Source organism: Oryzias melastigma, linkage group LG22 (genome assembly GCF_002922805.2).
Source record: "Oryzias melastigma strain HK-1 linkage group LG22, ASM292280v2, whole genome shotgun sequence".
In the NCBI taxonomy this organism is placed as follows: domain Eukaryota; kingdom Metazoa; phylum Chordata; class Actinopteri; order Beloniformes; family Adrianichthyidae; genus Oryzias; species Oryzias melastigma.
The window spans coordinates 16,506,119-16,534,116 of record NC_050533.1 but is presented as its reverse complement, the minus strand read 5'-3'; the positions used below and the strand labels follow the sequence as shown (position 1 = coordinate 16,534,116).

Sequence of the window (27,998 nt, the reverse complement as noted above, 5' to 3'; positions counted from 1 at the left end):
TTGGCTGTTGATATTGTCAATCAATCCCCTTCGTGCTGCGTTTGCCACATTTACCTAAATCTTCAATCACAATCAGATCTTTGTTGTGTGTAAACACAACATTTCCGTCTGAAAAGCACATCAAGTAAATAATGAGGGATTTTACATTCTCACAACATCCATAATTCTAGTTCACAGACTCCACCTATTGCGTGTCAGTTTTAAAAATAATCCCTGTGATAAATTAAGGAACAATGTATTTGCATAAACCTCTTGAATTTTAATAAGTTGCATATTCATTCTAAATTTCAATTAGATATGGACAAGGAAGGGAAAGTGAATGAGGAATGTTTGAAAGGATACATGAATAAAAGAGAGTAAAACGAAGTACTATCCCTAACACAGGGTTAATTTTTGTGTACAAAGGCATACTTTCACATAAATACGGACTACACAATCTTTGAAATACATTTTCACATGAACCTACACATGTACACATATACGGACCAAGTCCCATGTTTACACCAAAGAGTATTTTATCAATAGTATTCTTTGTTACTGTGGTTACTTGTATTTCACGATGAAAATTACTGATGCCTTTAATCTTCTTTAGAGGGATGACTTGCAGAATAAGTGACTGGCAGAAGTTACTATACATGCACACATGAATGTCTGTGTTGATCAAATGAGTGTGAGTTTACCAAGATAGACAGTGATGTTACTGAATAAATAAAGTAAGGTGAAAACCAGACACCCATCCAGAGAGTCTGCATCAGAAGCCAGGGCTCCCCAAAGTAACCACCCTGGACAACCCAACACTAGCACCCAGACATAGGGCTAGATCAGGGATACACAATTCCAAGCCTTGAGGGCTGCAGTGTCTGCATTATTTCCAGATATCCAAGCCCTGCAATGACTGATTACCTGGTTCAGGTGTGTCCAGCCAATTAGAAAATGCCAGAGCAGGGGATGTTGGAAAAGGAATGCTACCCTCAAGGCTTGGAGTTGCCTATCCCTGGGATAGAGAGCCCACTAGAGGAAAAATCAGCTCTAATATGAAAACCCACAAACAATGCAAGTCCCAGCCCAGGCAGGGATCTCAGGAATGTAGATTTAGGGCCTCCAGGCCAAAAACCATGGGGCACAACCACTAGCTTACCCAGACAAGTGGATCATTGGCTACTCCCCTCCAATCAAGTATGGGTCGCCAAGCCAAATAAGCAATACAAGTCAAATACATTTTACCAAAAGCAGGCCCAGACAACCCCCCTGAGTGGGAGCCCTCAGTGGGATCCTCTATAGCAAAACACCTTAAACTCTGTTCCTCTGGTTGAATCCTCTCCTCCTCCCATAAAGTAACCTCTTCATCCTGCACCCACCACAACCCCAACTAGCCTCGCCAAACCATCCAACCCAAGCTTCTAAGATACCAGCTCAAACATGACCTTTAATCACTGTATTGAAATCACTGTATATTATATGCCCTTTCTGGTAAGACTTTATAATAAATATCTCTTCATGTTTGTTAATTTATAATTAAACATTAATTAACTATTAAGTAAAGCCTTATCAACTTTCTTTCATCGTTGCATCTTGTTTTAAAATATAACTCCCTCCAGTTTTAAAATCTGCTATCCCTCCTAACACTCCATTTAAAACTGTTGGCACCCTTGCCATGAAGCTGATAATGTGATAGCTAGTGATGGTACGAGTGTAAAAACAACAAGCCCTCTCCATTTCTTCAGATGTCACTCACATTCGTCTCTCTGCTTAGTGTGGTACACATAAACGGAGAAGTCTGTTTCCCCAGTATGCCATGTTCAAATATTAAATAACCTTCAAAATATTATGTATGACTCTTTCTTTCCTTCAAACTATTTTATTTTTTACTTTTCCTCTAAGGCTGAATTTAGTAATAGAAAGAAGGAAAAAGGAGTCATGAGAGATTAAGGCTGGATGAGTCTGTCATCTGTTTTATAATCTCAGGAAGTGCCTGAACTCCGCGGGTAGATAATTTATTCAGCACAACTCCTTGAGCACCTCGGGGAAAAGTCAGCCGTCAAAAGACAGGCCTTGAAGCAACAGTGGCATAACATCAAATGGAAAGGTTGTTTCGCATCAATCAATAATGCAACGTCATCTTGGCTCCATCTGCCAGCTGCAGTGAACGAGGATGACCAGGTGTTATCACATTTTTCCCAATAAAACATCCCTTTTTGACAGACACTTCCAATTTAGTTATTCCCCTACACACAGAAACTATTTTCTCTTTAGGGAATATAACCTTTTTCTTGCGTAAAGTAGATCTATTTCTTAATCCGGCTGCCTAGTAATGAACACTATACATTTGTTTTTCATCTAAACAGATGAAGAACATCATGAGAACATTTATGCTCCACAGGGGTTCAGATCTTAGACCTCATTAGAAACTTTGAAAACATTTTCTGTGACATGAACATCCATGCATATGTTTTACTAACAACACTTCCAAATGCAAAATCCAATTCTCATAGTTGTAACCTTTAATGCTAATACGTCTTCACGGAAATCTGCAGGCACTTAATTTAATGTCACTTTTTTACATTGATGACAACGGTGCATAAACTGTGTTGGAGCCATTTAAGTACAGCAAATGCCAACTAATAACAAAAGGTTGAGGTCAGTAAGGTTTAATGATGCAAGAACTGCCTGTTAGCATTCAGCACTCCGTTAATTGGCTATTTGAGATGTTGCAGTGAAACTACTACCAAGCGTATTCGTAGAATTTCCTCTGTTTTACTTTTTTTCTGGCCACGCCTGCCATTGTAGACTCCAATTGTAAAGGATAAATGATGTATAGCACTTTCTACCGCTTTGCTGCCAAACACTGGCGCCAACCCTATAACCACCATAGGCAATGTGGGGTTCTTGCCTAAAGACACTTCGACACATGGGCGGGAATTGAACCTGCAATCTTCTGATCAGAGGTTGATCGCCCTACCACTCCACCACAGCTGTGCCAATTGCGGTTGAACAAACTTTCTTCCGGTTACCAAACTGCCCCATCCAATCCAAATGAGTCAGCATTAGAAGCATAGTAGCATCTGTGAATAGCTGGCATAACAAGGAGAGAATGATTGAGTTGCAGCGGGAACACGAGTTCGGTTCCAGTGCATATTACAACTGGACAGTAAATGTGAGATGAGTTTTTCAGAAACTGTCATGTTTGCTTGGAAAAATGAAACCTAGTCTGCTCCAACACTGTAAAAAATTAGAAATTAGTTCATTGTGTAGTCAGAGATACTCACAAGCCTCTTTCGGCAAGTCCAAGTAAAGTCTTTGATGTTAAGTCTTGGGCTTTGATTGGTCACAAGTTTGTAATGTATATTTAATCACAAATTATTAAACTATATATTTACATAACGGTTAGTTGGTGTTTCTGCATTACCAATGTAAGGCATGGAAAGGAGAGCTTTTATTTTTAGACGTGAAGCTATGTTCACACTCCCATCAGCAACACAAGTTCAAGTGACCACTGCCAATGAAAAGTGTTTGTAAACGTGTAAACGCCCATTTTAGGCTTCAGCATTAAAAACTCTTGCATTGATGCCTTTTGGACCAGGTCTCCCTTGAAAAAGAGATGTAAGTCTCAATGGGATTTCCTGTTTCCTGTAAAACAACAAACAATTGTATATTTCCTAATGATTTCTGACTCAAAACAGCATCATTCCTGCTTTAGCAACACACATCAAACAGTCATGTTCATCATAATGAAGTAATACCATAAAATTAAAAGCGCTTCTATGTCGAGAGAACTAAGAAAACTACTGCTACAGGTTTTTTTCTTAAAACATATGCAAGTCACTTTTTAGGATGTTTGGACGTTTGAGTCAGACTTGTATCAGGATTTATTTAAATAACATGTTCATTAAAATGTCATTGTTGGCGCACTTGAAAAGAGACAGTTTTGTCTGGAATCCTCTTCCTTCTTGCCCTCCCCTTCCTCTGCAGCTCATAACCACTGTCCTTCACTTTATGGGGTTGCTGCTTCAGTGCATGAGTTTATGACGCATATCAATTGCAAGCAAGTGGGCTTAGCTTTATAATGTTTGTTTTGTATTTCACCAAACAGGGTGCAAATAAGTTAAAAATAGTCCTTGGGTAAACCGTCATACTGTCAGAATCAGCTTCTGATTCAGGGGGAGTGTGTATCTTTGTTCAGAAGTACAGAAGTTTTCATGCTCAGAAGAATATGGTGTGGTCTTATAACTGAACAATGAAAATGTAGCCACTTTGGCTGGAAGATCATAAAGTGAAGGCACTCGTTATTGTCTTTTTATTGTCTCCTGAATGAAGTCTTGTTTGGACAAACAAATATATTGCACATCGTGGTGCGATTGAGTATTTAAATCATCATTTTGGTGTCCTTTGAAAGGCACTGAAGAAAAGTGACAAAATGATCAAGTACGCCTTCTTTGTCATTTTAGTTAAACATGTTGGACACCACAGAGGAGGGATATTTGTCCTTGGGCACCAATCACCCAGCGCTGCTTTTTAATCTGAGACTACATGACCAACAGAAGAGAGCGTGGTGCATTTGGTGATCGCCTCCCAAGGACTTCTATCCGTCCGTACACCTATCAGAGCACACCTCTGGGTTTGACGGATGACACCGGCACCGCAGAGTGATAGGCTATTATTTCACTTTGCATTGGATAAATGGCAATGCGGGCTCCTACTTGCCGTCTGCCCCTCCTTTTATTCATTTTCTCTGCCCCCCCTTTCCTTTACCTCCACAACAGTGCCATAAAAGATTTGATTAAAAGAGAAAACGTTGTAGAGTTGAGGTATTTTTGACTCAGAAACCTACAGTTTGGATGCTCTTAAGCCATGTTTCCACTGAGTGGTACTGTGTGGCACGGTTTAGGCCAGGGGTGTCCAACTCATTTTGGTTCAGGGGCCACATTCAACCTGTGAGTCTGACCAGTAACATAATAGCAAAATAAGATATGGTCAACTTGTTATCTGCAGCTTTGTTTTTTCTCAGTTGGAAAAAAATACCTCAAAAAACCTAGTAGCCTAATCACTTGTTACTATTATTATCTTTTTGACAACAATATTTTGATAATTGTGGAGTCAAACCTTACCCAGACGTGGTACGCCCTTGGAAATGAATTTCTTGATCTCTTGTTATGCTGGTATTTCTTTTCCTTTGCTTCCCCTCGAGCTGGAATGGCGCATTGCAGCCATTTCTTTAAATAACCAGAACTCGCCACAGGAATGGGTTACAAACTTGCTTTTTTTCAACATCCATATTTATTTTCTCTCTTCATGACTGGACTGGATTAAACTGTCGGATGTGGCAACCGGGCTGTATGTTTGACACTACTGTTTTAGGTAGTTCCACGACAAGTTGGACCGGCACGACCCATTTGGAGACTAGATTGATTGCTTTGCATCATGGTAGTGGCTATCAACAACTACAACCATGGAGGTCATCCTGCAAACCTTTTTTTATGATTGACTTTTGGTACTTTGTATAAACAAAGAATTTAAGGATGTTTGAGAGAAGACTGTGGGCGGCGAAGAGGAGTACAGTGTTCCCCTACTTTTTCGCATTTCATTATTCGCAGTTTTACATATTTGCTGATTTTTTTTTTTCAGTCACATGACTCTTCCTATTTGTTACAAAAACTCCAGATGGTTGTATTAAACATTTGCGTCAGAAGGATGTATTGCATTGCTGAGGTGTATCTCCGCTCCCAGAGCACGCCGGCCCATCGGTAACACACGTTCTTTGGCCGCAGGGGTGCAGTAGGGGATGAGACAGGGACGAGGTTCTTTCGTATTCTCGGATTTGGGTATTCTCAGATGTGTCCGGCCTCTATATATATTATATTGAAAAGAGGAGAAAACCTTTGGCTTTGGTTTGGCATTTTCTTTTGTTGTAAGGACCTTCCACCAATCAACAAGTTTATCCTGTGATGACAGTAGCTCCGCCCGGATGTTCAGCTCCATTTCAGTGAAATTGAGGCTTTATTTTAAGGTTTTTGGTTCCCATCCTTTAATGTAGAGTTCTAAACATAAATCTTTTCTGTTTTGAGGTAAACTTATATTTTTAAAATAAATAAAAAATAATGTATCTATATATATTTTTTTTGTTTTCTTTCTTACAGACCAGCAGTATTCATGGTCGCCCTCGCAGTACTTCGATGAGGACAGCTACACCCCTCCACCCAGGAACATGAAGGGTCTCTCTGGTGGCCGCCCTCCCCAGCTCCAGCTCACATCCCCCACCTCAGCTCACACCTGCGGCCTGGCTGATTGTGACCACTCCCTGGACCACCACTTTCATGGTGATGCACGCTCCCCCTCCTACCTCCTTAGCCCCACTGAGAGCTACCCCCTTGAGAGTCTCCACCGCTGCTCCCCACGCAGCTCCATCCACTCTGAGTGCATGATGATGCCTGTGTCCCTGTCTGCCACAGACCACTCAATCGCTAGTAGCACTTTCCCTCGTATGCACTATGGTAGTGGCTCCCGGGACAGCGGCGGAAACACTTCCGGTGGAAGAGACTCCCGAGACGATGGAGGTTCCTCACACGGTGGCAGCGGCAAGATGAACCGGATCCCAGCCAACCTGTTGGACCAGTTTGAAAAGCAGATGCCGCTGCACCGGGATGGTTTTCACACACTGCAGTACCAACGCACAGCCACCACCACCACCACCACGGAGCAGCGCAACGAAAGCCCCGGACGAATCCGACACCTGGTCCACTCTGTACAAAAACTTTTTACCAAGTCACACTCCCTAGAGGGTTCTTCCAAGATGAACGGCACCAAAAGCGACTCGCACAGGGAAGGCTCGCGCCACCACCATCACCACCACCAAGGCCACCACAAACACAGCAAACGCAGCAAAAGCAAAGATCGCAAATCTGAGGGCGGCGGCAAGCATCGCTCTGGAGGATGGTGGAGTTCAGACGACAATCTGGACAGCGACAGCACGTACAGAACACCGAGCATCATGTCGCACCATCCGGTGGACCACATTAGCCACTGTTACCCCGACTCAGTGCACAGCCACCTGGCCGGAGACCTGTCCCTGAAAACCTCGAAGAGTAACAACGACGTCAAGTGTTCGGCTTGCGAGAGCATGAGCATGGCGCCAGAGGGCAAATTCATGAAGAGGAGCTCCTGGTCAACGCTCACCGTCAGCCAAGCCAAGGAAGCCTACAGGAAGTCTTCACTCAACCTAGAAAAACCCATGATTCCCTCTGATCTGAAGCCCAACATCCGGCCCTGTAGCTATCTACAGGTGAGTTTGGATAAAATGAATCATTTTTAAACAGTTCTGTTATATTTTTCTTCAATCCTTTATACACCACTGATTCATTAGCCTTCCCGGATGAATGTTTCGCCTCCAATTATAAACTTGTCAGATACTTTTTCTTCTCAAACTTTTCCACAAGCAGTCGTGTTCTTTGTCTTTATCTCCAAAGAGTCCGGGGACATAAATGTTTCATCTCTCTGTCGCTTTATTAAGTTTTCAGAGGGTAAAATTGCTAATAACGACAAGCACTGAATCCCAAAGACAAAAATCCATTTCTAAAACCAGAGCATGTTTTGAATGGCAGGAGCCTTTATGATGAATCAATAGACGGAGAAACATAGCTACTCATCACAGCTGGATTTCTGATTCTACTAAAAGAGAGCATTTTGTTTGTCATTTTCCTAGATATCACAATGTGAGCCTGTTCTGTGGCTCAGCATGCGACTGCAAGTAGAAGGAACGAACGCAGCAGGACAAATCAATTAACTCTGTAAATGATCTTTGCCTGAGGGGAAGTCTTATCAGAAATGAGAAGAAAAGTTCCGACATAAGAGTAGATATTTTTTTGCATTCTTCGCTGTGTTTTTTTTTTTTTTTTCCATGGCTTTCTTTCACTTTGGAGAAAGGTTAGCATTTACGCTCAGTTCTGACATCATTGGCTCTGCAGGAAACCACAGACACAGAGCGATCAATCCTGAAGAAGTCAGCACTTTCCAAAAAAAAGTTTCCCAGCTTATATTTTCTCTACATGCCACAATATATATAAAATAATTGGCCCCTACCTTAAAGGTCCTAAACCATGCTTTTCTTAAGAGTAAACTTTTTCCACATATAAGATCATACATTACATTTGGCACACTAAAGAACACATTATTTATGAAGCATTAGTTATTTTTGTAAACTTTTTTTTCTCCACCTTTCGGTCTTTGAGCTTTGTGGGTATGGGAGTGGCTGCTGTTAGGAGTTTTTAGAGGATTGCTCAGAAATTCGAGAATGGATCAAAATACCGCTTTAAAGTTCTTTATAGTGAGGAATGAACATAATAATACACCCGAAAGCTCAAAAAAGGGATTTTTCATGAAAAAGGCCCTTTAAATCCCCAAACTTGAAAAAAATAAACCTCCAATTATCTTCTGATTTACTTTAAGTGTTTCCAGTAGTCTTTTTTTATGATTATGATTTAAAAAACAAAAACCTGTAATTTCCTAGGACATAGTTTCTGCAGAGCAGCAGTAGAAATTTGCTTCTGAATAGGGGTACTGTGAATTGTGGGCGTGGACTACCCACAACCCCCCTTCCCATCACCCATCACTCTGCTCAGTTTGAGCAGGAAGCACACAAAAACTGGTAAAGTTAGCAAGATATTCACAGATTCAGACTTTTGGGCTTTAAAAATCTTTTTAATGAATGTTTAAAACTGACAGCAAGTGTCTCTATTGGTTTGTCTGAATGCAAGCTATGACCTACAAAGGAATTTTAAAGAAAGAATTTCAGATTTTTGTATCAACAGTGAGACAGCTGCCAAGGGACCATCTACAAAGTGTAAGATCTGGGAAAAATTGATCCAAAAGAAATCAGTAATGTTTAAGGTTGTGTCCAAATCCCCCCCAATCCCTAAGTACTAAAAAACTATATAGTGAAGGACTGTATAGTGCCCTTTCGGACATGATTTTCACTTCTTTTCTTTCGTTTTTCTAAACACCAGATCTGACGTCACCAATTTCACAAAGTGAAAATCGAATAAATACAAACATTTTAAGACATTTAATTATGACTCCACTGTGCTCTGATGGTGAAAATGTGGATGATTTGTTCAAATATTACTTTTAAACACATTTTTTTGTTAGAAATTGTTCGAACGTAATTCATTGGGGTCTAAATTAGCTAATCTAGTGAGCATCGATGCACGTACGTTTTTGCAAAGACTTCTGGGAAATTTCGAGTGCACTCAATTTTGGAACTAGTAGATTCGGACAGCTCTAGAAAATGGCGAATGCACTATATAGTGATTAGGGGGGGAATTCTGACACAACCTAAGAAACAGTTGAAGTAAATAAATGGTTGCATTAATAAGAGCCATGCTCATCGTTGTATTTATGCTACAACAATTTTGTAAGAAATTCATCATTCATTTTTAATGGAGATATGAATCAAATATAATAAAAAATGTTCAATAACTCTGTAGATACTAACGCGACAGTCACCAAACTGTCTCACATAACTGATTATTACCTAATTTAACTAGTAATTAGTTAACTATTTTATCAATTGCTCTATTTCTTAACACTACTTCACAGAAGTTCTCTAAGTTTTAAATGATAAAAGAAGGTGAATAAAGTAAAAATGAAGGACAATCTGGATCTTTATTCAATATGTTCATTGTTACTAAAGTATCGGATTAGAACTCAGTATCAGCAGAAACTCAAAATCAAATGACTTCATATAATGACCATGAAAACCTGACCGGAGGCATAATGTGTTTGGAAACTTAATGTAAATTCTGCATTATTAAAAAAAGAAAGTCAGCAAAGAACCCGTCAGAAACTCCAAACTAGAGAGTTGGCTGTATGGATCCCAACGTCTGATAGATAGAAAACCAATACATTAGTCAAATCAGCCGGTGGAACTGAAGGAATCCATCAGTCTAAGTTCCCGTCAACAGAAAGTTATGTAATTCTGACAGGCGCATTTTTAAGCTTAATTGATCATCCTTTGGGGTTTAACTAGGGACACCCTCCTCCACTCTAATTTAATGCAATCCCACTAAGTGAAGTAATCTTTCAATGAAGCAGTGTTGGTGCCCCCCTCCCACCCCTACACTTCCTCCTCTCTGTTTGGTCATTCCGCTGAAGTAGTGTCCAAGTCGTGGCACCATAAACACTTCTAAAAATATCCCGGTCTCTTGCTCCTTGCCGCAGGGCTATATTTAGCTCAGTATTATCAATCCAGTCCGCACAGGGTGAGACACATCTTCCCTTCCCGGGAGGGGAATCGATGCCCTCTCAGGGATCTCTCAGAGAAGATGTATTAAAAAGAGAGGGGAGGTGTGTGTGTGGGGGGGGATCGGAGACGTGCACCTCTGAGTTTTATATCCCCGTGAATGCACTTTGGGTCCTCCAGAGAGTTCGGAAAAACAGGAAACGCAGCAAATGAGATGACTGCTTTTGCTCCCCATTGCTTCCGTGGTTTACTCATCACCGGGAGCAGTCAGGCAGAGAGATAGAGCCAATAGTCGGTAATGACACTCTGCACACAATGGGGGTGGGGGGGTCACATTGAGAAGTATTTAGTTCCTGCTGCTGAATTGATATTAGCCCTAAATGTCTGGACGCTAAAAAAAAACAAAACCAAAAAAAAAGCTGTTCAGAGAGAGTTTGTGCGCCCCGTGAAAAGAAGGATGGATGTGAGGAAGTGTTATTGGGTTTTATTGCGCGCCAGATGGTTTAATGATGTGCAAGTCACCTTGTTTGCATCCTTGACTGACGATGAAAAGACTGAGCAAAGTTTCCTCAAAGTATGACAAACTCCGTTCCCAGATGAGATGCTGAAATGAATCCACCGGAGAGGGAATATTATTGGTGTCTTTCTCTGGAGCTTAGATTAGCCGTCATTCTCTGACTGGCAAATTAGCCCTAGTGAGACCTTCCTAACACATCAACGCGGGAATGGGTTTTTGATGGGATATTAACTGGAAAAGAGAATCTGACAACACCTATTCCACTAATAACTAACAGTTAAAGCTCCTCTACGAACACACCAGGCATGTGGACTAAACATTGGTTCTTGAACACATATTTAGTCTATGGTGCTCACACTGGATTAGCAGGGAGGGGCTTCTTTTTTTGCCACTGTTTACTAACTATTTCCCCCACCTACAGCTAGTTTGGTGTGAAATGTTGATGTCTTTTTCATCCATGGCTCTATTCCAATATGCAAAAGACTTGGTGTAATATAATTGCAATTTCAAGCATCTCTATGAATTAAAAGTAACGCCATCCATGCATCACTACCAAATCGGAGTCCACGATTGGTCAATGTTTGGCTTAGATAAATTTCAACACACATTTATTTGATGCCGCTTTTGTATATATAGCCCCAAAATGGTCGAAGATACTTGTGTAGCTTTTGTGTTTTGAACGTGGATTTACATTTCATTAAAAAAAGTGACTATTTGCACAAGATTTTCAAAATATGTGCGGCCAGTGCTGAACTTTTTTCTTGGTCACACGGACCTAGCTAACGTGACAGCTGACGGGAACTTTGAAAACAAAATCAACCCTTGGATGCACTTAAAATTTTACGTGTGGCCAACATTAATTTCCATCATTTTTCGTGCATGAAAATACGTGCAAAAACATCAGCCTTAATCTTAACTGTTTTATTTGAGATTTAAATTGAACATGGGGCGGGGGGTTGCATTTAAGAAAGTAATCCAGACAGATTTGATATTTTCAAAACTATTCTCAAGCATTCTTTTCTCTCAGTTTTTGTAGATTTGGTCTCAAGACATGTAAATGTCATCAGAACTGACATGCTTTAGTTTTTTATGTTTACAGACATTTTACCAAAAGTGGTCGCTTAAACGCACGTTGCAGAGGGCGGTGTGAACCTAGCTCAACAGCTGTAAACCATGTGCTTTGCTTTTTTTAAACCTGGAATCTCACATCAGCTTTCAGCTCAGACTGACTCAGCTGCTTCCCAAGCTCCGACTCACTCTCTGCTAACATCAGTGCTGTACAATAGGAGGATTAGTATTTGATGGTTTTGCTGATGAAAGATTTAATCGGCCAATTAATTGCCATGTTGGCTCGCCAAAGGGGAAGCTTGAAAGGCACAGGCACTGCTGATAGAAGTGCAAAGTAGCAAATGGCTATGAAACAGAAACCAGCCGCATCCTCCTGCACAAAACAGGGGTTCCCTTCTCATTTTTGGAAAGGAATTCCAGAATAAACATATTTATATGTGGTTTTGATTTAGTTGTCCGTTCTTAGGTTGTTCTTTCCTGCTTCAAAATCAGGTCAACCAGATGTGTTGCCTCACGTGAGATAATTTCATGCTGCATAGACAAAATTATTTTTGCATAACAGACTGAGGGAAAGTGTCAAGCACAAGCTACCATTGTTTTATGTTGGTGTCCTCAAACTACATGAGTAGACTTCTTTGTCTTCTGTTTTTTTTTTTTTTTCATCTGTGGTGCAAATCCTCCATCTAACCCCATCTACCACATCCGTCTTCATTACATCCATGAATCTCCTCGTTGGTCTTCCTTTAGTTCTCTTTCCTGGTTGCTCAAACCTCTTATTCTTTTACCAACATCATCACTGTCCATCCGTGTGTCCTAACCATCTGAATCTGGTTCCCTACATTTATCTCCAAACATCTACCATGAGCTGTTTCTCCTGATTCTATCCATCCTCATCATCAATCCCAACGTGAACCTCATCATCTTCATCTTTAACCTTTCAACTTTCATTGCAGTGGGTCTTTAAGACTTTCAGCGTCATGTTTTTGCTAGTTACCTTTTAGCTGTTCATGGGAAATGTTACATATAATGTGTGAAAAATGTGGTGGAGGTCTTTTGAAGCCATTCAAGACCTAGATGGCTGTGAAAACTTTGTCCACAAGAAGCTGATAAGAAGACAGCAACTTTTATTATCCCAATTGAAATTACAAGAAAATGTTTATTTGTTTTCTGTTTCAAAAAGTTAACATGGTTTGTGAATTCAATGATGCAGTCAGATATGTAAAAGACAGACATTCACATAGAATGTGATTTACTTTTTGGGGAAAATAATTCTAAATAGATCCCCCCTTTTTTATTTGCAATACTGTAACTGTAGTCAGAGTTTGTTTAGCTTTTATTTTTCAGCAATATTTTTGAAGGTTTTAAATTTAGCGTATTCATTTTTATTGAGTAGTTCATCAGCCCCTTCAGATGAGACTAAAAGAAAGAACATAAAAAAACACCAACATAAAAAATAAAATAAAAAATCTGCTCTTCTGCTTCAAAAATGAGTGAAAATCCATCCAATCCAATTAAATCCAATGCATCTGCGGCAGGATTTTTACCTTCAATTTTACTCTCAAATAAGAGGTGTAACAGGCGACAAAAGGTTCAAACCTTTCTCTCAGAGTTAAGCTTCCTGAAGGGACTCTGCTCGAGTGTGAGCAGCTCACAGCTTGTGTGTGGAAACCTCTAACACTTTTCTCTTTTTATTGATCATGTTAGAGTCCACTTTCACACCAACATCTGACAATATCTCAACATCAGCGAAATAAACAAGTTTGTCACACAGACTGCTGAATGCTGCTGAGTGGGTTTTTGTGTTAAACAGTGAGGGAACAGTTTGGTTAATAGTCTTTTTGTCATTTTTTATGGAAAGATGGGAGTTTGGGATGAGAAAAGTGTTTTTAAGGATTTAAGCTGCAAGCATTCCTCCCCTATTATCACTCCCACTTCACCAAAACTCAGTTCCTGTCTTACAAGTGAACTAAGTTTCCTGACAGGAACCAATGCAAACTGTAGAGAGTTCATTACTTAAATGCAGTGCTGGCCAGCAGGTGCTTCATGGACCTCAGAAGGCCCCTGGCACACACAGACGTCACTCCACAAAGCTAACATTCCCAATCTGCACTACCTGCATATAAATGGCGTGCTGGTGCAGCACGTCACCCGAAATGCCAAAGCCTTTTTGACAAACATCTAATGTCATGGCTGCGCTCTGCAAGGCCAGGTCAAAATGATTTAATTGAAAAACATGAAAGCTCTGTTATATTAAAAGTCACATTATTGCTATACAGTTTAACACTGTGTTCTCACAAACATCTGATGAAAAAAATAATTATGTTACAGAACGAGCGGTGTTGAACAAGAAAACGAAAAAGCCGTTAGGACAATTGCTTTTTCATTTTGTTTAAGAGACAAGTAATGCAGTTACATGAAAAAGCATTTCCAGAATTTAGTTTTATTTTAAATATTGAGTCACAAATGCTTCCATATAATTCTGCATCCATGTATAGCTTATCAGTTTTCAAAATTTTGAAGTGGACAACTCTTCAATGCAGGGACACAAACTTTGACTGGGTCGAACGTCTGGCTTTCAAAGATTTTTTTAAAGAAGTTCTGTTAAGACTAGTTGCAGTTTTCCAGTAAAGTGTTGGAAGAAGAGATCCATTAGGTTTCATAAAGCTGATGTATCAGTTCTACGATCTGTGCATCCATCTCAACAGACTCTCTGAACCTGTTTTTTTTTTTTTTTTTTGAGGTGACAAATTATTAATTTGAATAAATAATATCGTCTTCTATTATGTTTCTATGATCCTCCCTATTGTGTATTAACAGGAACACGGCAAATCTATTCTTTATTCTATACAATACAACAAACTCTAAGACCAAACAGTCAGTCATACTCTTTAGACGGCGTTCACAGTAACTCTAGAATTTGTTTGTGACATGCTACCTACAGTAGAAATGTTAGCCAAGTTACATATTCATATCTATAACTCCCAGCCTTAATTGTGACACGTAAAAAACAGACTAATACAGCTAAAACAAATCTTACTGTGACTTCGTTAACTCGTAATCTTAAACTTTGAGGAAAAAAAATACTACCTATAGTTCAAAACCGCTACACGTTAGCCACATTAGCATATTCACAATACCTGTAACTACCAACCTTGTTTGCAACATGTAATAAAACAGACTGAAGATTATTTTTCAATGTGACATTTGCAAAATCCTTGTGGCATTTCATTTACTTTTTATTGATAAATGTTTCATTTTTTTCTGGCCTCTAAGTAGTCCCTCAAAGGGAACTCTAGATCCTGGTCATGGTGGCTTTGCTTGATCTCTTGTCTAATTATGAAACCCTGTGATAAATCAGCTAGATCTCTAGTCTCCTGGTTGTTTTTTTTTAGTTCCGGGATCAATTTATATTTAAAGACTGAGCCGTATCGGGGATGATTTGTAAAAGCAACTGGAAAACAAATATAAATGTATTGCTCAAAGGAACTATGGCAGATCTGCTCTTGGCTTGTTTTAAACTGTGGAAACCCTTTAGCCATCACAGCATATCTCTGTATTTTTGTTATAAAATCTGCCGGCAGCACAAATGAAACCAACTGACATTTTCACTGCAACATGATTTATGAAGCCAGACATTAAGTTTTAGTATCTAAGTAGTTAAGTGGTTGCTTATTTTAAAATTCTTATTTTCCATCTCATTGAGTTTTTGTGGCAAAGTTTTTCATCTTTAGAGCTTTGCAATCAAGTGTCAGTCAAATTCTTTTTTTTTTTTCCTATATCACTAAAGATAGTTTTTAGGAGCATTGTTGGGAATTCTTCATTTATTTTTTGTCTGAACAGTATTTTTAAAGCGCTTTCTAGACTTCACCTAATTTGACTCAAATGTGAGGTTGGTTTTATAAACCTCTTAGTCAAGCTGCTTTCCACTTGTCGGATTGTACAGCATCTGATGGAATTCAAAAGGAAATGTGTGAATTTCAGCCCAGGAGAAGCTGCTTTGAAAAATATCACAATAAAATACAAGAAGTTCAATTAAAAAATAAATGTATTCAGTCAACAAAGTAAAATAAAACACAGTAAAAACATTTTCCAACTATAGAACAATTTTATACAATTAGGGCCAGTTTACAACAAAAAAAAATAAATTATGACTTTAAATCTCGTAAATTTATGAGAAAAAAGCCGCAACGGTTAAATTACAAGAATAAAGTTGTATATTTATAACCTAAAATTTGATATGCTAAGTTATTTACTTTTTTTTGTACGTTTACGTGATTTAAAGTTATAAAATTAGAACTTTAAATCTTGTAAATTTAAAAGAAAAAGACATTATTTTAAGAGGAAAAACGTAGGAAAATTACAAGAAATAGGCATAAATTTACGTTAAAAAGAAGTATTAAATTAACGAGAAAAAAACAAAGTTGTCTATTTATTTATTTATTTTTGGGTAGCTCTAATACTCTGTCGTAAATTTTAAGATAAGTTTAAAAAAAAAAACACAGATATTTGGAATAATAAGTTGGCATCAATTGCTAATACCCATATCTATGAGGACTTTAAGCAGACACTCATATTTTGCACATACTTATTGTATTACAACCAAGCACAATAAGTTACAAAAAAATCATCTTAGAGGTTCATTGCTGCATCGCCTGCATGTATTTTAAGGCTAAATGTTGTTAATATTCACGCATATTAACCTAAACATAACTGTAATCCTAACCCTTCCTCCGGTTCACGCAGCCAAGAAAAACTTTCACCACTGGCCACAGGTATTTAGAAAATTACGTGTAAATAGTCACTTACCTGATTGTATTTTCAATCAATTTTATGGAGTAGGTTGATATTGGATTTTTTTTTTTTGGGTGGTGGGGGGTCTTTAACGTATAACACACACTCTTTGACATACTGTAACCTTTCACATTGATCACACGAATGACTGAATACAATGGGGATGTATTGTTTGTTGCTAAGAATCTTTCATTTACTCAGCTGTAAATGTGACAACTCCTCTGCTTCTATTCCTGGGTTGTACTGTCGAGCGCTTTACCATCACTTTACAGCAAGGAAGGTCCCAAAAACAGCTTAAAATCTTATGACAAACGAGAAAAAAATAAAGTTTAAAGCATGAAAATCAGCAAAACTGTGAAAAACTTCCACTGCTTTTAAGGCTTTTCTAGTTTTCCCAGTTGACAAGTATTTTCACAACCGTCAGCACTCTCCGCTGCTTTGTGCTTTTCTCCGTCTTCAGAAAGAGACGCCTCACACAATCTACATCGTTTATCAGCCAATCCAAATTAAACAAACCTCGCCACAGTATGCGCCTGTCCTCTGGCTTTCCCTTTATTAATTAGACGTCTAAAAATATCAAACCCCTCCAAGACTTAATTAACCCATGGACTCCATTCAGGAGATGGTGTGTGGCTGTCTGGCGAGGGGAGATGAATGACTTTTATCAGTGTGTGTTTGAGCATATGTTTGTGTTCTAATGGATACATGGATGCCCATGCTGAGTACATGATCAGAATAAAAGTGCAGTAAAGCAGGTCTGACACATCCATTCACGTATAATGAATCCTTTTGATCTCAGGTTCATTTTTATCTGTTGATATAAATTTAGAGTGTTTAATTAACATACATTGGTGATAGTTTGTTACAACACAAAAGCCAATAAACACATCAGCCTAGCTTCAAGGATCAAGACTGTCCTCATCAAAACTACATTATAACTTAAGGTTATGAGAAAAAAATAAAAACAGCTATGAATAATATTTTAATATTTTTGTCTCACAGTAGTCCTGGACTTCAAAGACCATATTATTTTTGCAGTTTCCCCCAACCACATACACAAAAACTTACCAAAATCCCTACAGTTCCCTTTACCCATACATTTAGCCCTCCAAACGGAGAGTTATGGAAAACATTGGACGTTACTTACACTCGATGACATCATCAAAAGTTGCCAGTGAGCTATGTTAGCATGGAGCTTTTTTACCAGATGATTGTGAAAATGTAATACATGCATTTTTGACTCAAGATGAATGAAACAATATGACATAAAGTATGAACATATTGGCTAACAAAAAGCATCTGTTGCTAAGGAAATCCAAAAATGACATAGGCCTATTTGTCAACCCCAAGGTGATTAAATAATATAGTTGCTATGGAGATAAAACCAAAAAGAAAGCCACTGTCTTGTTTTGTTTTTTACTTTTGGTAATGAATTTGTCACATGCAGGTCTAACCAGAGCTGCAGAGGCATAAGGGAGAGTGAGGGGCTTGTAGCATATCCTCAGCCAAAGAGGATAGAGGTGGGAAGCATCTGTAGCCCGTACAATGCTGCTTTGAGCTATGCCAGCTCTAGTGGATGGAGATGCATTATTCCATTAAGTCAGTATCATAGAGAAATAACTAATTCCAGTGGTGAGCCATGCATTTTCTGTTGCCTTCAAAATAAAATGCTGCCTAGACTAGTTTTCTCTTTATCTTGGTAGTGTCCCCCCACCCCATCATTTGGAATCGCCTTTGTATTTAATTTGCTTGTAAATAATAATTGGATGTCAGTTAACATTTGCCTCTGCATCAGAAAATAATAAGTCTTGTGTCTGACGCATTAGTGACATTTGCACGAATCCTATCTCCTCCTGACATTTTGGCACAGACGAGCCGCTGTCACCCAGTTCCCCGTGAACTTGTAAACATGAGTTAGTCACTGCTTGCAGGAGGACAACACATCATCCGTCACAAGTATCATGAGCTCAATGCATTTATCTGAGTTGCATTTTACTGTGGTGCGTGGACGCAACAGGCTGTATTAATATATGTCTTAAAATAAATGTGTTATATATTAGTGGACATCCTCAAAGTCTAAGTACAAAAGAAGTTGCTTGCTCAGCAGTTCCATTAATTCAGCTCTGCTGTTGCGTTTCATTAAAAACAAAATCTGCAAAACTGTAATATTCTCTGCAGTGACACTGGAGTGCAAGTTCATTATGGAGAGTGATGCTGGCCCCACAGATTTTTAATAAACATGGCCATTTCTAATACAGAAACCTATTAAGATCACACAATAACATTACTGTGTTGCGGAGTGATGGCGTGAACCATAATAGACTTTTATTGTGTGATCATGACTCAAAAAAAGAATGTTGTTCTACTTTGTCTGTATTCATATTGAACTTTAACAGTTACACACACTTTGCTTGAAATTGATTCCAGCAATAAAAAGGCTCGGTATCAAAGTGCATAATTCTTCTCTATTACTGCACGCCCATGACTTTCTACATTTTTTCACACCGAGCATAATGTCCTTTAACAGTCCTTTAACACTTTTAATATATTCTGTAAATTGAACATTTGAAAGCTAATTCTACCACGTAGGAAAATGATTTAATTTGCTTGTATATGTTCCTCCACAATGTTTTGTACTACTGATTAGTTTGAACATTGAGAGAAAGAAAGCTATAAGTAATCCACAAAAAGCATTTAAAGAAAGAAGCAATTCATTTCTATTTTTTTAACCCTATAAAACTACTAGTATCGTATTTGATAGACGCCCGGACTCGGACCATGTTTTCTGCCCTGTAGTGCTTTATCATTCCACTAGGGGCAGTATAAGGGGTTGGTCTTTTCAAAATCGCTGCTTCCATGAAATCTCAAAAGCACTTCTGGGGGGAAAAGTTTAGCTAATTTTCAAAACTTTATTTTGACAAAACTATAATTTTTTTAATGACGTCCTGCATTAAAAGAATGTAAAATGTGTCGATAATTAATTTGTTATAATACAGTTACATCATATTTTAATGTGTGGATCAAACTTGTAGGCAAATAATGAGTTGTTTTACTGAATGCTAATGTCCATATTTTTGTATCTTAAACTATCATTGTTTAGAGACAGCTTGCATAACACTTGCATTTACATCTTTTTTCCCCTTTTTTTGCTAATTCATATCGGCCCCTCTCAAAAGGTTTGTTTTTGTCTTGCGCTCTATCAAACAGGTGCCCCAGGACGAGTGGGGGGGCTATCCTGGAGGTGGGAAAGACGATGAGATCCCATGCCGTCGGATGCGGAGCAGCAGCTATGTTAAAGCCATGGGGGACGAGGAGAGCGGAGAGTCGGACTCCAGTCCAAAGACATCGCCTCAGAAGTCGGTTCGGAAAGATGCCCTGGTCAAGGCTATCATCAGACCGAGGGACTTACTGGACTCCCACAGGTATGACTCAAAACCCATAATTACCCATTTCAACATCCACGGTTAAAAGCCTTTCAGAGTTCAGACAATACAAACGCTGAACTCTCATACTCCTTTTATTTTGAACATTATCTGAGTTGTTTTTCACTTTCACCTCAGCATGGGATTTCAGCTGGTTTCTCTCTGAAGACAGTCATCCAAAAAGATGTAAAACTATTAAGTGTTTTTAAATACTAAGGAAAGTATTTCTCCTGATGTGGAGAGTGGTGAGATTTAATAAAACATTTCAAGACATTCAAACATCTGTAGGCAATGAGTTCTAACTACCAACTTGTCATCTTTAGACGTATGGTTCAGGCCCCCTCTAGGTCCCTTTTTGGCATTTTAGGTGTCCCCAACTCGTCGTTTTTTGACGTGCTGGCTGTTCCCATAAAATCAGGTGTCCCCAACATTCAAGATGCGATAACAGTACCAATACCAGGTTAGGGTACTGGTCCGCTTCCTGAGGACAGCCCATATAAAGGACTTTGTGCAGCTATACTCTCCCAGCAGATCCCTCAGATCATGTGACCAGGGCCTGCTGGTTGTTAAAAGAACTCGGTTAAAAACTAAAGGTGACAGAGCCTTTGCAGCTGTTGCTCCATCTCTCTGGAACTTCTTCCTCTCAGCCTCAGATCTGTAGACTCAGTGTTTTCTTTCAAAAAGCAGCTGAAAACACATCTTTTTAAAATTGCCTTTCTTAACTCTGTTTTTATATTCTGTGTTTTATTGTGAGGCACTTTGTGATTTTTATCTTGAAAGGTGCTATATAAATAAAGATTATTATTGGTGACCCCTGATTTAGCCATTGGCACATTAAAAGGATTGGGGTCACCTAGAGCCCACAAGACCTTTTTTATCAATGATTTTTTATGTTCACTGCTGTCCACAGAAAATTCTGTCCACTTTTGTCATAGGCTGGATAACAATTCAACATAAGGGTGTGGTCATCTGGACCCCATAAGATAGCAGGCTTAATGTGAACAGCCAGCATGTCAAAAAATGGCGAGTTGGGTCCACCCAAAATGTCAAAAAGTGGCGCAGACTGATACATGAAAATGTAGTCTCAAACCGTCTGTGTGCGAGGTATGGCAGTTGAATTTTGTGACTGGTCAACTAGTGTAAGTCCCAGAAGTTTCACATTATCATGCTCTGCAGGTCCAGTATAAAAGCCCCGCCCATCTTTGATTCTGTAGCGGTCAGTCGTTAGCTTTAGCATGACTCGCAGCCATGTGTCTTGCTCTCATTTGTCAAAAATCTACTGGCTTACGCAACTTTCCAGTGGACTTGGAAGTAAGCCAACAGAGGTTGAGTGCAATTGACATTATATCCAGCAAACTATGTCCTAGTGATGGATTTGCAATGAACATTTTACTCTGGATTGTTTGCTTAATATATTAGCCTATTAGCTACGATGCTAGCGGCATTTTACCACTCTCAGACACGGGTCCCTTTCGCTGTCAGGCATTGCATAAGCAGCGTCTTGAGCATTGATATATATTACTAGACTGGTCCTTGCCTGTTTGCTGCTATAGACAGAGACGTGCGCGCGCAGACGCCATCGCTATGCATTGAGTTGCGTCAGGAAGAATGCAGCTGTTTCAATGTTAGACATGTGGGCATCAACCACAAAAATCAGACTGGCTCCCTCATTTTTTAACCGATTTTCACAAAATATGGTTTGAATTAAAGCTTAGAAATAGATTGATGTCGTGGTATATTTAAATTAGTGTTATCTCTCAAAAAATACGTGCAAAACTGTGCTTTCTAGTGTTACAGCTACATGAAGCTAACCTAACTGTCAATCATAGATCCAAGCCACACCCCCGCTGCTCAGACCAGCTCCACTAGCCCGGCCCCTTTTTGGCTTTTGTCAAATCTGGGCTAAGAATGGAGTTAGCCTCCAACTGCCCAGTTTGGTTACTCTTTAAGTAAACATCAGATTGACAGTGACAATAATGCTCAATTATTTTTTCTACAATAAATAGAATCCTATACAAGAACCATATGCAACCACGTCCTGGTGTTTTGTGGAATACTGAGTTCCGTCCTGTGAGCTGTACATACCCCTGGAAAATAAGGAGTTTTATCAGTCTACTCTTGGCCAATCATCAGCATGCTGTCATTTTGTTTAGAGCCATTAAAACAGGGATTCTACATCAATCCAAAAGCTTCTTAAATCATTTACAAACAGTCTGGAAATAAAAACTCATAAGCAAAAACGACATTTTGCCAATAAATGCTCTAAAAGGAACTGCCCGTCTTCTCAGGATTGCACATCTCAGCAATTTGACACGTGATGCAGTGCTTAAAAAAAAAAAAAAAAAAGAACCTTCATCTTAAGAAACCACAGGACTACTAAATCAATATCCAATGGAAAGTAAAAGGCCAGGGTGGAGTTGTTTGGTCTGTATGCTCAACTTGATGATTGTCAAACATAGAGGGGGAGGAGGAGCTTGGTTGAACTTGGGTCATGTAAAAGGATGAAGATACAAAGTCTATGAAGAAATAAAAATAAAATTCTATCAGGGCTTTTTTTAACTGCCAAGCCTAGACTTTCAGCAGCAGGACCCTGAAATAACTTGTATTAAGTGCCTGCCAACAAACATCGGTGAATTGAAAGCATTTTATAAAGAACAATGAGCCAGTATACCTCAATGTAGACAGTGATACAATAAAAGACATTGCTTTGTGGATTTAAAAGCTGCTGACTCATGAAGATACACACCATATTTTTATACTATAAGCCTTGTTTCCACTGAGCGGTAAGGTACGGTCCAGCCTGGTATTTTGAGCTTTTTAATTATAAATTAATCCCAATAAACTGGAATGAACAATTCCTTTTTTGGGCCCTGTTGGTTGTAGGTCCATAGAAAAATGGAGCAGACCAGTTAGGTTAGGCTACGGTTGAAACATGTTGATTGGTGGACGGTAATTAAAAGAAAAGAAAGCGCCAAGAAAGAAGCTGTATTTCTCTGCGTCTCTCGCAATTTTTTTCGTGAACAACATCAAGTGGTTTTTGTGTACAAAATACCAAAAGTCAAGCGGAAAAAAATAAGCTATTGGACGACCTCTATTGTTGTTAGCTTCACGCCACAGGCGCCGTGACAGTCCAACTTTGAGTGGAAACACTCACCTTAATTGCCTGGACCGTTTTAAACTGAACCAGACTGTGCTTCTCAGTGGAAATGAGGCTTAGGTTTCTCTTGAGCACAAGTGACAGATACATCAAAAGAAAAGCAAAATAAAGAAGTAAAATAATATATACTGAAGGTCACACTTTGGGGAGAAATTCATTTAACAAAATTTTTGACCAAGCAGACATTTCATCTTAAAGGGCAAATCATAATAAGGGAACAGATAATAATCATAGACTGAATATATATGCGTGCTTTACTACTGCAATACACTGATGTTTATTTACCCTTATGAAATATAGGAGGAATATAGAATACTTGTGCAAAATACAAACAATTATTCAGATAACTGTAGCATTAAGAACATACCAACAAATTAACTAAACTCTTTATATCACGTTAAATCACTAAATCTGTTGAATTCTTCATCATTTAATGTCGCTTTGGAACAATTCCACCAAGCCTGATGTAAATGAGCATTGCTTCTTCTTCTGCATTGCTGTCAGTAGCAAATACTGATACAAATACCTACAGTGCCCTCTAGTGGTGGTGAGTGGTACAATTAAGAACAAATGAGCCGTTTTATGTTTTTTTTAATAACAAATAAGTCACATCTGAGTATCAAGGCTGATTTACCCCGGTCTGTCTGTGGTACGTTTTTGTTGACACAAAAAGTAGAACATTAATTTTTTACATCACTGCCTCATGTCTGCATCTAGTGTACAGCTATTTTTTTTTTACTTTATTATATTTTTTTAAACAACAGCACATTAAAAAAAGTAAAATGTTTACGTTTTTATAGCTTGACTTTATCTCATCTAAGACCTGTTGTCAGGCTTTGCTGCTTTACTAGCCATGAACTCCAAGAAATAAAGGAATTGGGGGAAAAAAAAGCTTATTTATCCCTTTTTGATATATCTGTTAGAAAAAGCTTTCTTTAACAAATGGTGCTGCAGCTCACAATGGTTAAAGTGATGATCTAAGATACATAAGACAAACTTTACATGACATTTGAAAATGACACAAGAAACACAAATACAACTTGAATGCATAAAAAAATTCTAACACCGGCTAATAGGAAAATAGTGTGACTATTATTTCACATAAGGGTATCTGGTTCATTGAGATGCTGACGTTAGAACCACTAATAAGAAGGCCTTGAGAAAGAGCAAAAAGGAGATTCATTGGTGCAGTGAGGGAGGGCATGAGTGTGAGTGAGGAGGATGCAGAGGATGGAGATAGATGGGAGGCGGATGATTTGCTGAGGCGATTCTTAAAGGGAGCGACCACAAAAATAAAAGGAAAAGAGCATTATTGTAATTTTTAGGTATTTTTATAGGGATATTTTTAAAAGAAACTATGATTTTTGTCAGTTTTTTTGTCGGTCTCCTCCTTACTGGGTCATCTCAGATTCTGCATTCAATGCATTTTTTTTTCTGAAAGAACTTAATCCAAAGAAATCCTTGTGTCTGACCCCACTGCACAGTGAGGCCTGTATTGGCCTCTTTTGCAGTTTAAGACTCCAGCAAGATTAACGCTGATGGTCTCCCTACTCTCTGCTGTGCATCCCCACCCAGCAGGGTTTTTATTATTTTATATTTTTATAGATATTGTCAAACACAATGCTTCTTTGTTGTAGCTGCAGTGGGAAGCACCCACAGAAACATCTAATCTATATTGGCTCTGCTGCCGCATAAACGTCTCCACTCTCACTCGCAGCATGAGCTAATGATGAGCATTTCTGGTTCGGTGCTGATGACGTTTGCTTTTGCAGGACAATATAGAGATACAAAACCAGATGTTTTTTTTGTTTATTTTTATAAATCGTATCATGCTTACATTTAAATTCAAACTATCTATCAAAAGTTTACTTTTAGGGCTTTAATTCTTAAGACTTATTGTTGTGTTTCCAAGGATTCAGCTCCATTATTAACTTATACCTCTGTATTTGATTTACAGCAATAAATCATTCCGTTCCCAACAGTTTCTTTCCCCCACTTGCTAATCTGAATTGCTGTAAACGGTGTGTGATTTATAAAGATGCAATAGCAGGAAGGGGATATTAACTGCTGTTATTGGCCCCTCGGACTAAACTGTTCTCTTTGTGTTTCAACTAAAGATATGCAGGGCTCTTCTGGAGGTCAGACATTGAACAGCGTGGGTCAGAACATGTGGCTTCCTTCTAAGTCCACTGACAGAAGCTCTAAAATGATTGGATCAGCACCGGAAGCTTTATGGTTTATGGGGGCAAAACTGTTGCCAAAAACGCTGAAGAATAATAATATGATTGAATGTCCACAGATATTTTCATGATAGGTTTACAAACCTGATTTTGAGAGGAATCAAATGTAAATGCAGCACATTTGTAGATGTATCCATCATTACTCACTATATTTACCAAAATAAGATTACCCTCAAAATTATACTGTAATAATGTTATAACCTTTTAGTCGCACAAAGGGATTGTGCATTTTTGTGGCAGGCTTTAATAAATAATACAAGCAGATAAGCACTTTAATTATTACTGGGTACCAATAACATTTTCCAGAAATGATTCGATTCAATTCACAAAAGCTTGAATTGATTCAATTCCGATTTTTTTTCTATTCTTTCAATCCTCGCAATTCACTTTGATTCAATTCAATTTTGAGTTTACACATTTAGACACATTTGTTTAGAATTACATGAATAATCCACTATATGTTTTGAATATATTCACATTGATGTGATATAGTTCACTGTAAAATGTATTATTGGAATAATGAGATTGTTAACATCTTACAGTGTTACATGGTTTCTCAAAAAGTGAAGCTCTAACAAAAATGTTCAGATCACTAACATTGTAAACATTGTTCTGCTTCTCCTGGATGGCGTTTCAGTTTGGCCACTAGGTGGCGATCGCACTACAGAAGTATACATTTTTTTTAAAGAATAACCAAAGTATGAGCAAAAAATTGTTTACTTTAAAAATATTTCCTTAAAAGAGTTTGGAAAATTCATGACTGTGAGTTTATAAAGATGTTCATTTAGTCAGTAATTTATGTTTACGTCGAATGAGCATTAAGATTAGCGGTCCTATGGGAAATTTCATCAAACGTTAGCATTAAGCTAGCTGACTTTGGCTTTATGTGACAAATCAATCTTTTTTTAAAAATTTTTTATGAATCAATTATTGATCAATTGCACAGAGTCAAATTTGTGTTAGGGGCCTCTGTGGACCCCCTTTCATTCTGGGCCCCAAGGCACCCTTAACACAAACATCCCTGACACCCCAGAGTATAGCTAACCACTTGAGAGAAGAAAAAATAAATACATTTATATCGCTTATTCTTAAGAGAGACATTGGTTTGGTCTAGTGTCCTCAAGGTAAACTAATTCTGTGTATAACCTTAATTGTTGAAAGTGAAACTTTATTATAAATTGTTAAGCTTAGTTTGTTTGTCAGGACTCCAACTCCCAGCTCCACCCCTGACCACCAGAGGGAGCTCTCTCCAGAATACTGACTGCTTCTCACCAGCTGTACTCCATCATCTCCATTAGTCTCACCTTATTTAAGCCTTCACTTCACTCATCATCTCCGCGAAGTATTGCCTAGTTTATCCCTAGCAATTTCCGAGCGTTTATCCCACGTCAGCCTACTCCAGTTTTTGACCCTTGCCTGCTTACTCGTCTTCCTGTCTAGCTCCTCGTCCTTGACCTTTGCCTGGCCACCGACTACGTCTCTGCTTTTGCCCTTGTCTGTATTGGATGTTTAATAAACCCTACCTGCTTGCAAATGGATCCAAACGCCTCCGTGCCTTAGTCACAGACGTCACATTGTTATTTCTTCATTTTGTTTTGCTCAGTCTTTCCCCAAATAAAAGACCGGGATGCAACAAGAAACCCTTATGAATTATATATATCATGTAGGATCAAGAAAGATGGAAAAACTTACGTGGACAATGTGCAAATTGTACATAGCGGAAGTGTGACATGCATATTTTCACAGGTCCAACCCTATAGTGCAGTAAAATGACATGAAGAAACTCAGCTGTCAGACTCTGATAAGTAGAGTTAAAAGTTAAAAAAATCTTTTTTACTTATAAATAACTTAAGCAGAATGTGTTAAACACACTTTCAAGAATGCACCTCACATGTAGCTTGACAGGAATTTCATTAACACTTTGCAAACAGCAAGGACTTGATTTGAGCTGTTTTAAAATTTACTGACTTTTCTTAAATTTCACTGCAACTTTTTATGGTTGGCCCTATAGTAAAGGACAATTTGGAGATTCAAGAGCCCCCCTGACATGAGGGATTTCGTGGCATTATGGTTCATTAGGCTTGATGGATCAGAATTAGATTGGACCGAGCACAGTAGTGTTGTAGGTTGGGTTTCTGCTGCACCTGTAGCAAATTGATGTCCCTGTGGGATGTTTAAATTGGCTAAAGGTAAATTTGACAGCAGCAAATCATGTTAAAGTGAGAACAGCTTGTCAAGTTGTGTCCCCTTTCTTCATCTTTACCTCTTTGAAGCTCTCTGTTACTTTTTGCAGTTCGGGTCGTCGCTCGCCCCCACCAATAAACGATACATCACAAGCGCAAGAAGTAGTGAAGCAGAACAGCCTGTGTACTTAAAATAAAGTTTAATGCCAATAAACGTTTAAACTGATGATCATTTAGCCTGTTCTCTCTTTACTTCCGTACTCTGCAGAGTCGACAGCTGCTATAAACTCAATAGAAACTAAAATGGGACTCAATAGGAGTTAGTTTATTTGTGGGGTTGTAAAAGCTACAGAAGGTACATAAACAATGCAGTAATGGTGACAAACCTT

General features: G+C 38.6%; 1 protein-coding gene across 7 annotated transcripts in view; it reads left to right on the top strand.

Moving 5' to 3' along the window:
• Positions 1–27,998, top strand: part of dlgap2a (discs, large (Drosophila) homolog-associated protein 2a) — a 189,452-nt gene that overhangs the window by 112,967 nt on the left and 48,487 nt on the right. For all 7 annotated transcript variants that reach the window (XM_036210030.1, XM_036210029.1, XM_024266139.2 and 4 more), the window contains 2 exons: positions 6,135–7,276; positions 19,815–20,029. In XM_036210030.1, coding sequence (XP_036065923.1) covers positions 6,135–7,276; positions 19,815–20,029 — 1,357 coding nt within the window. The remainder of the gene's footprint in view (positions 1–6,134; positions 7,277–19,814; positions 20,030–27,998) is intronic.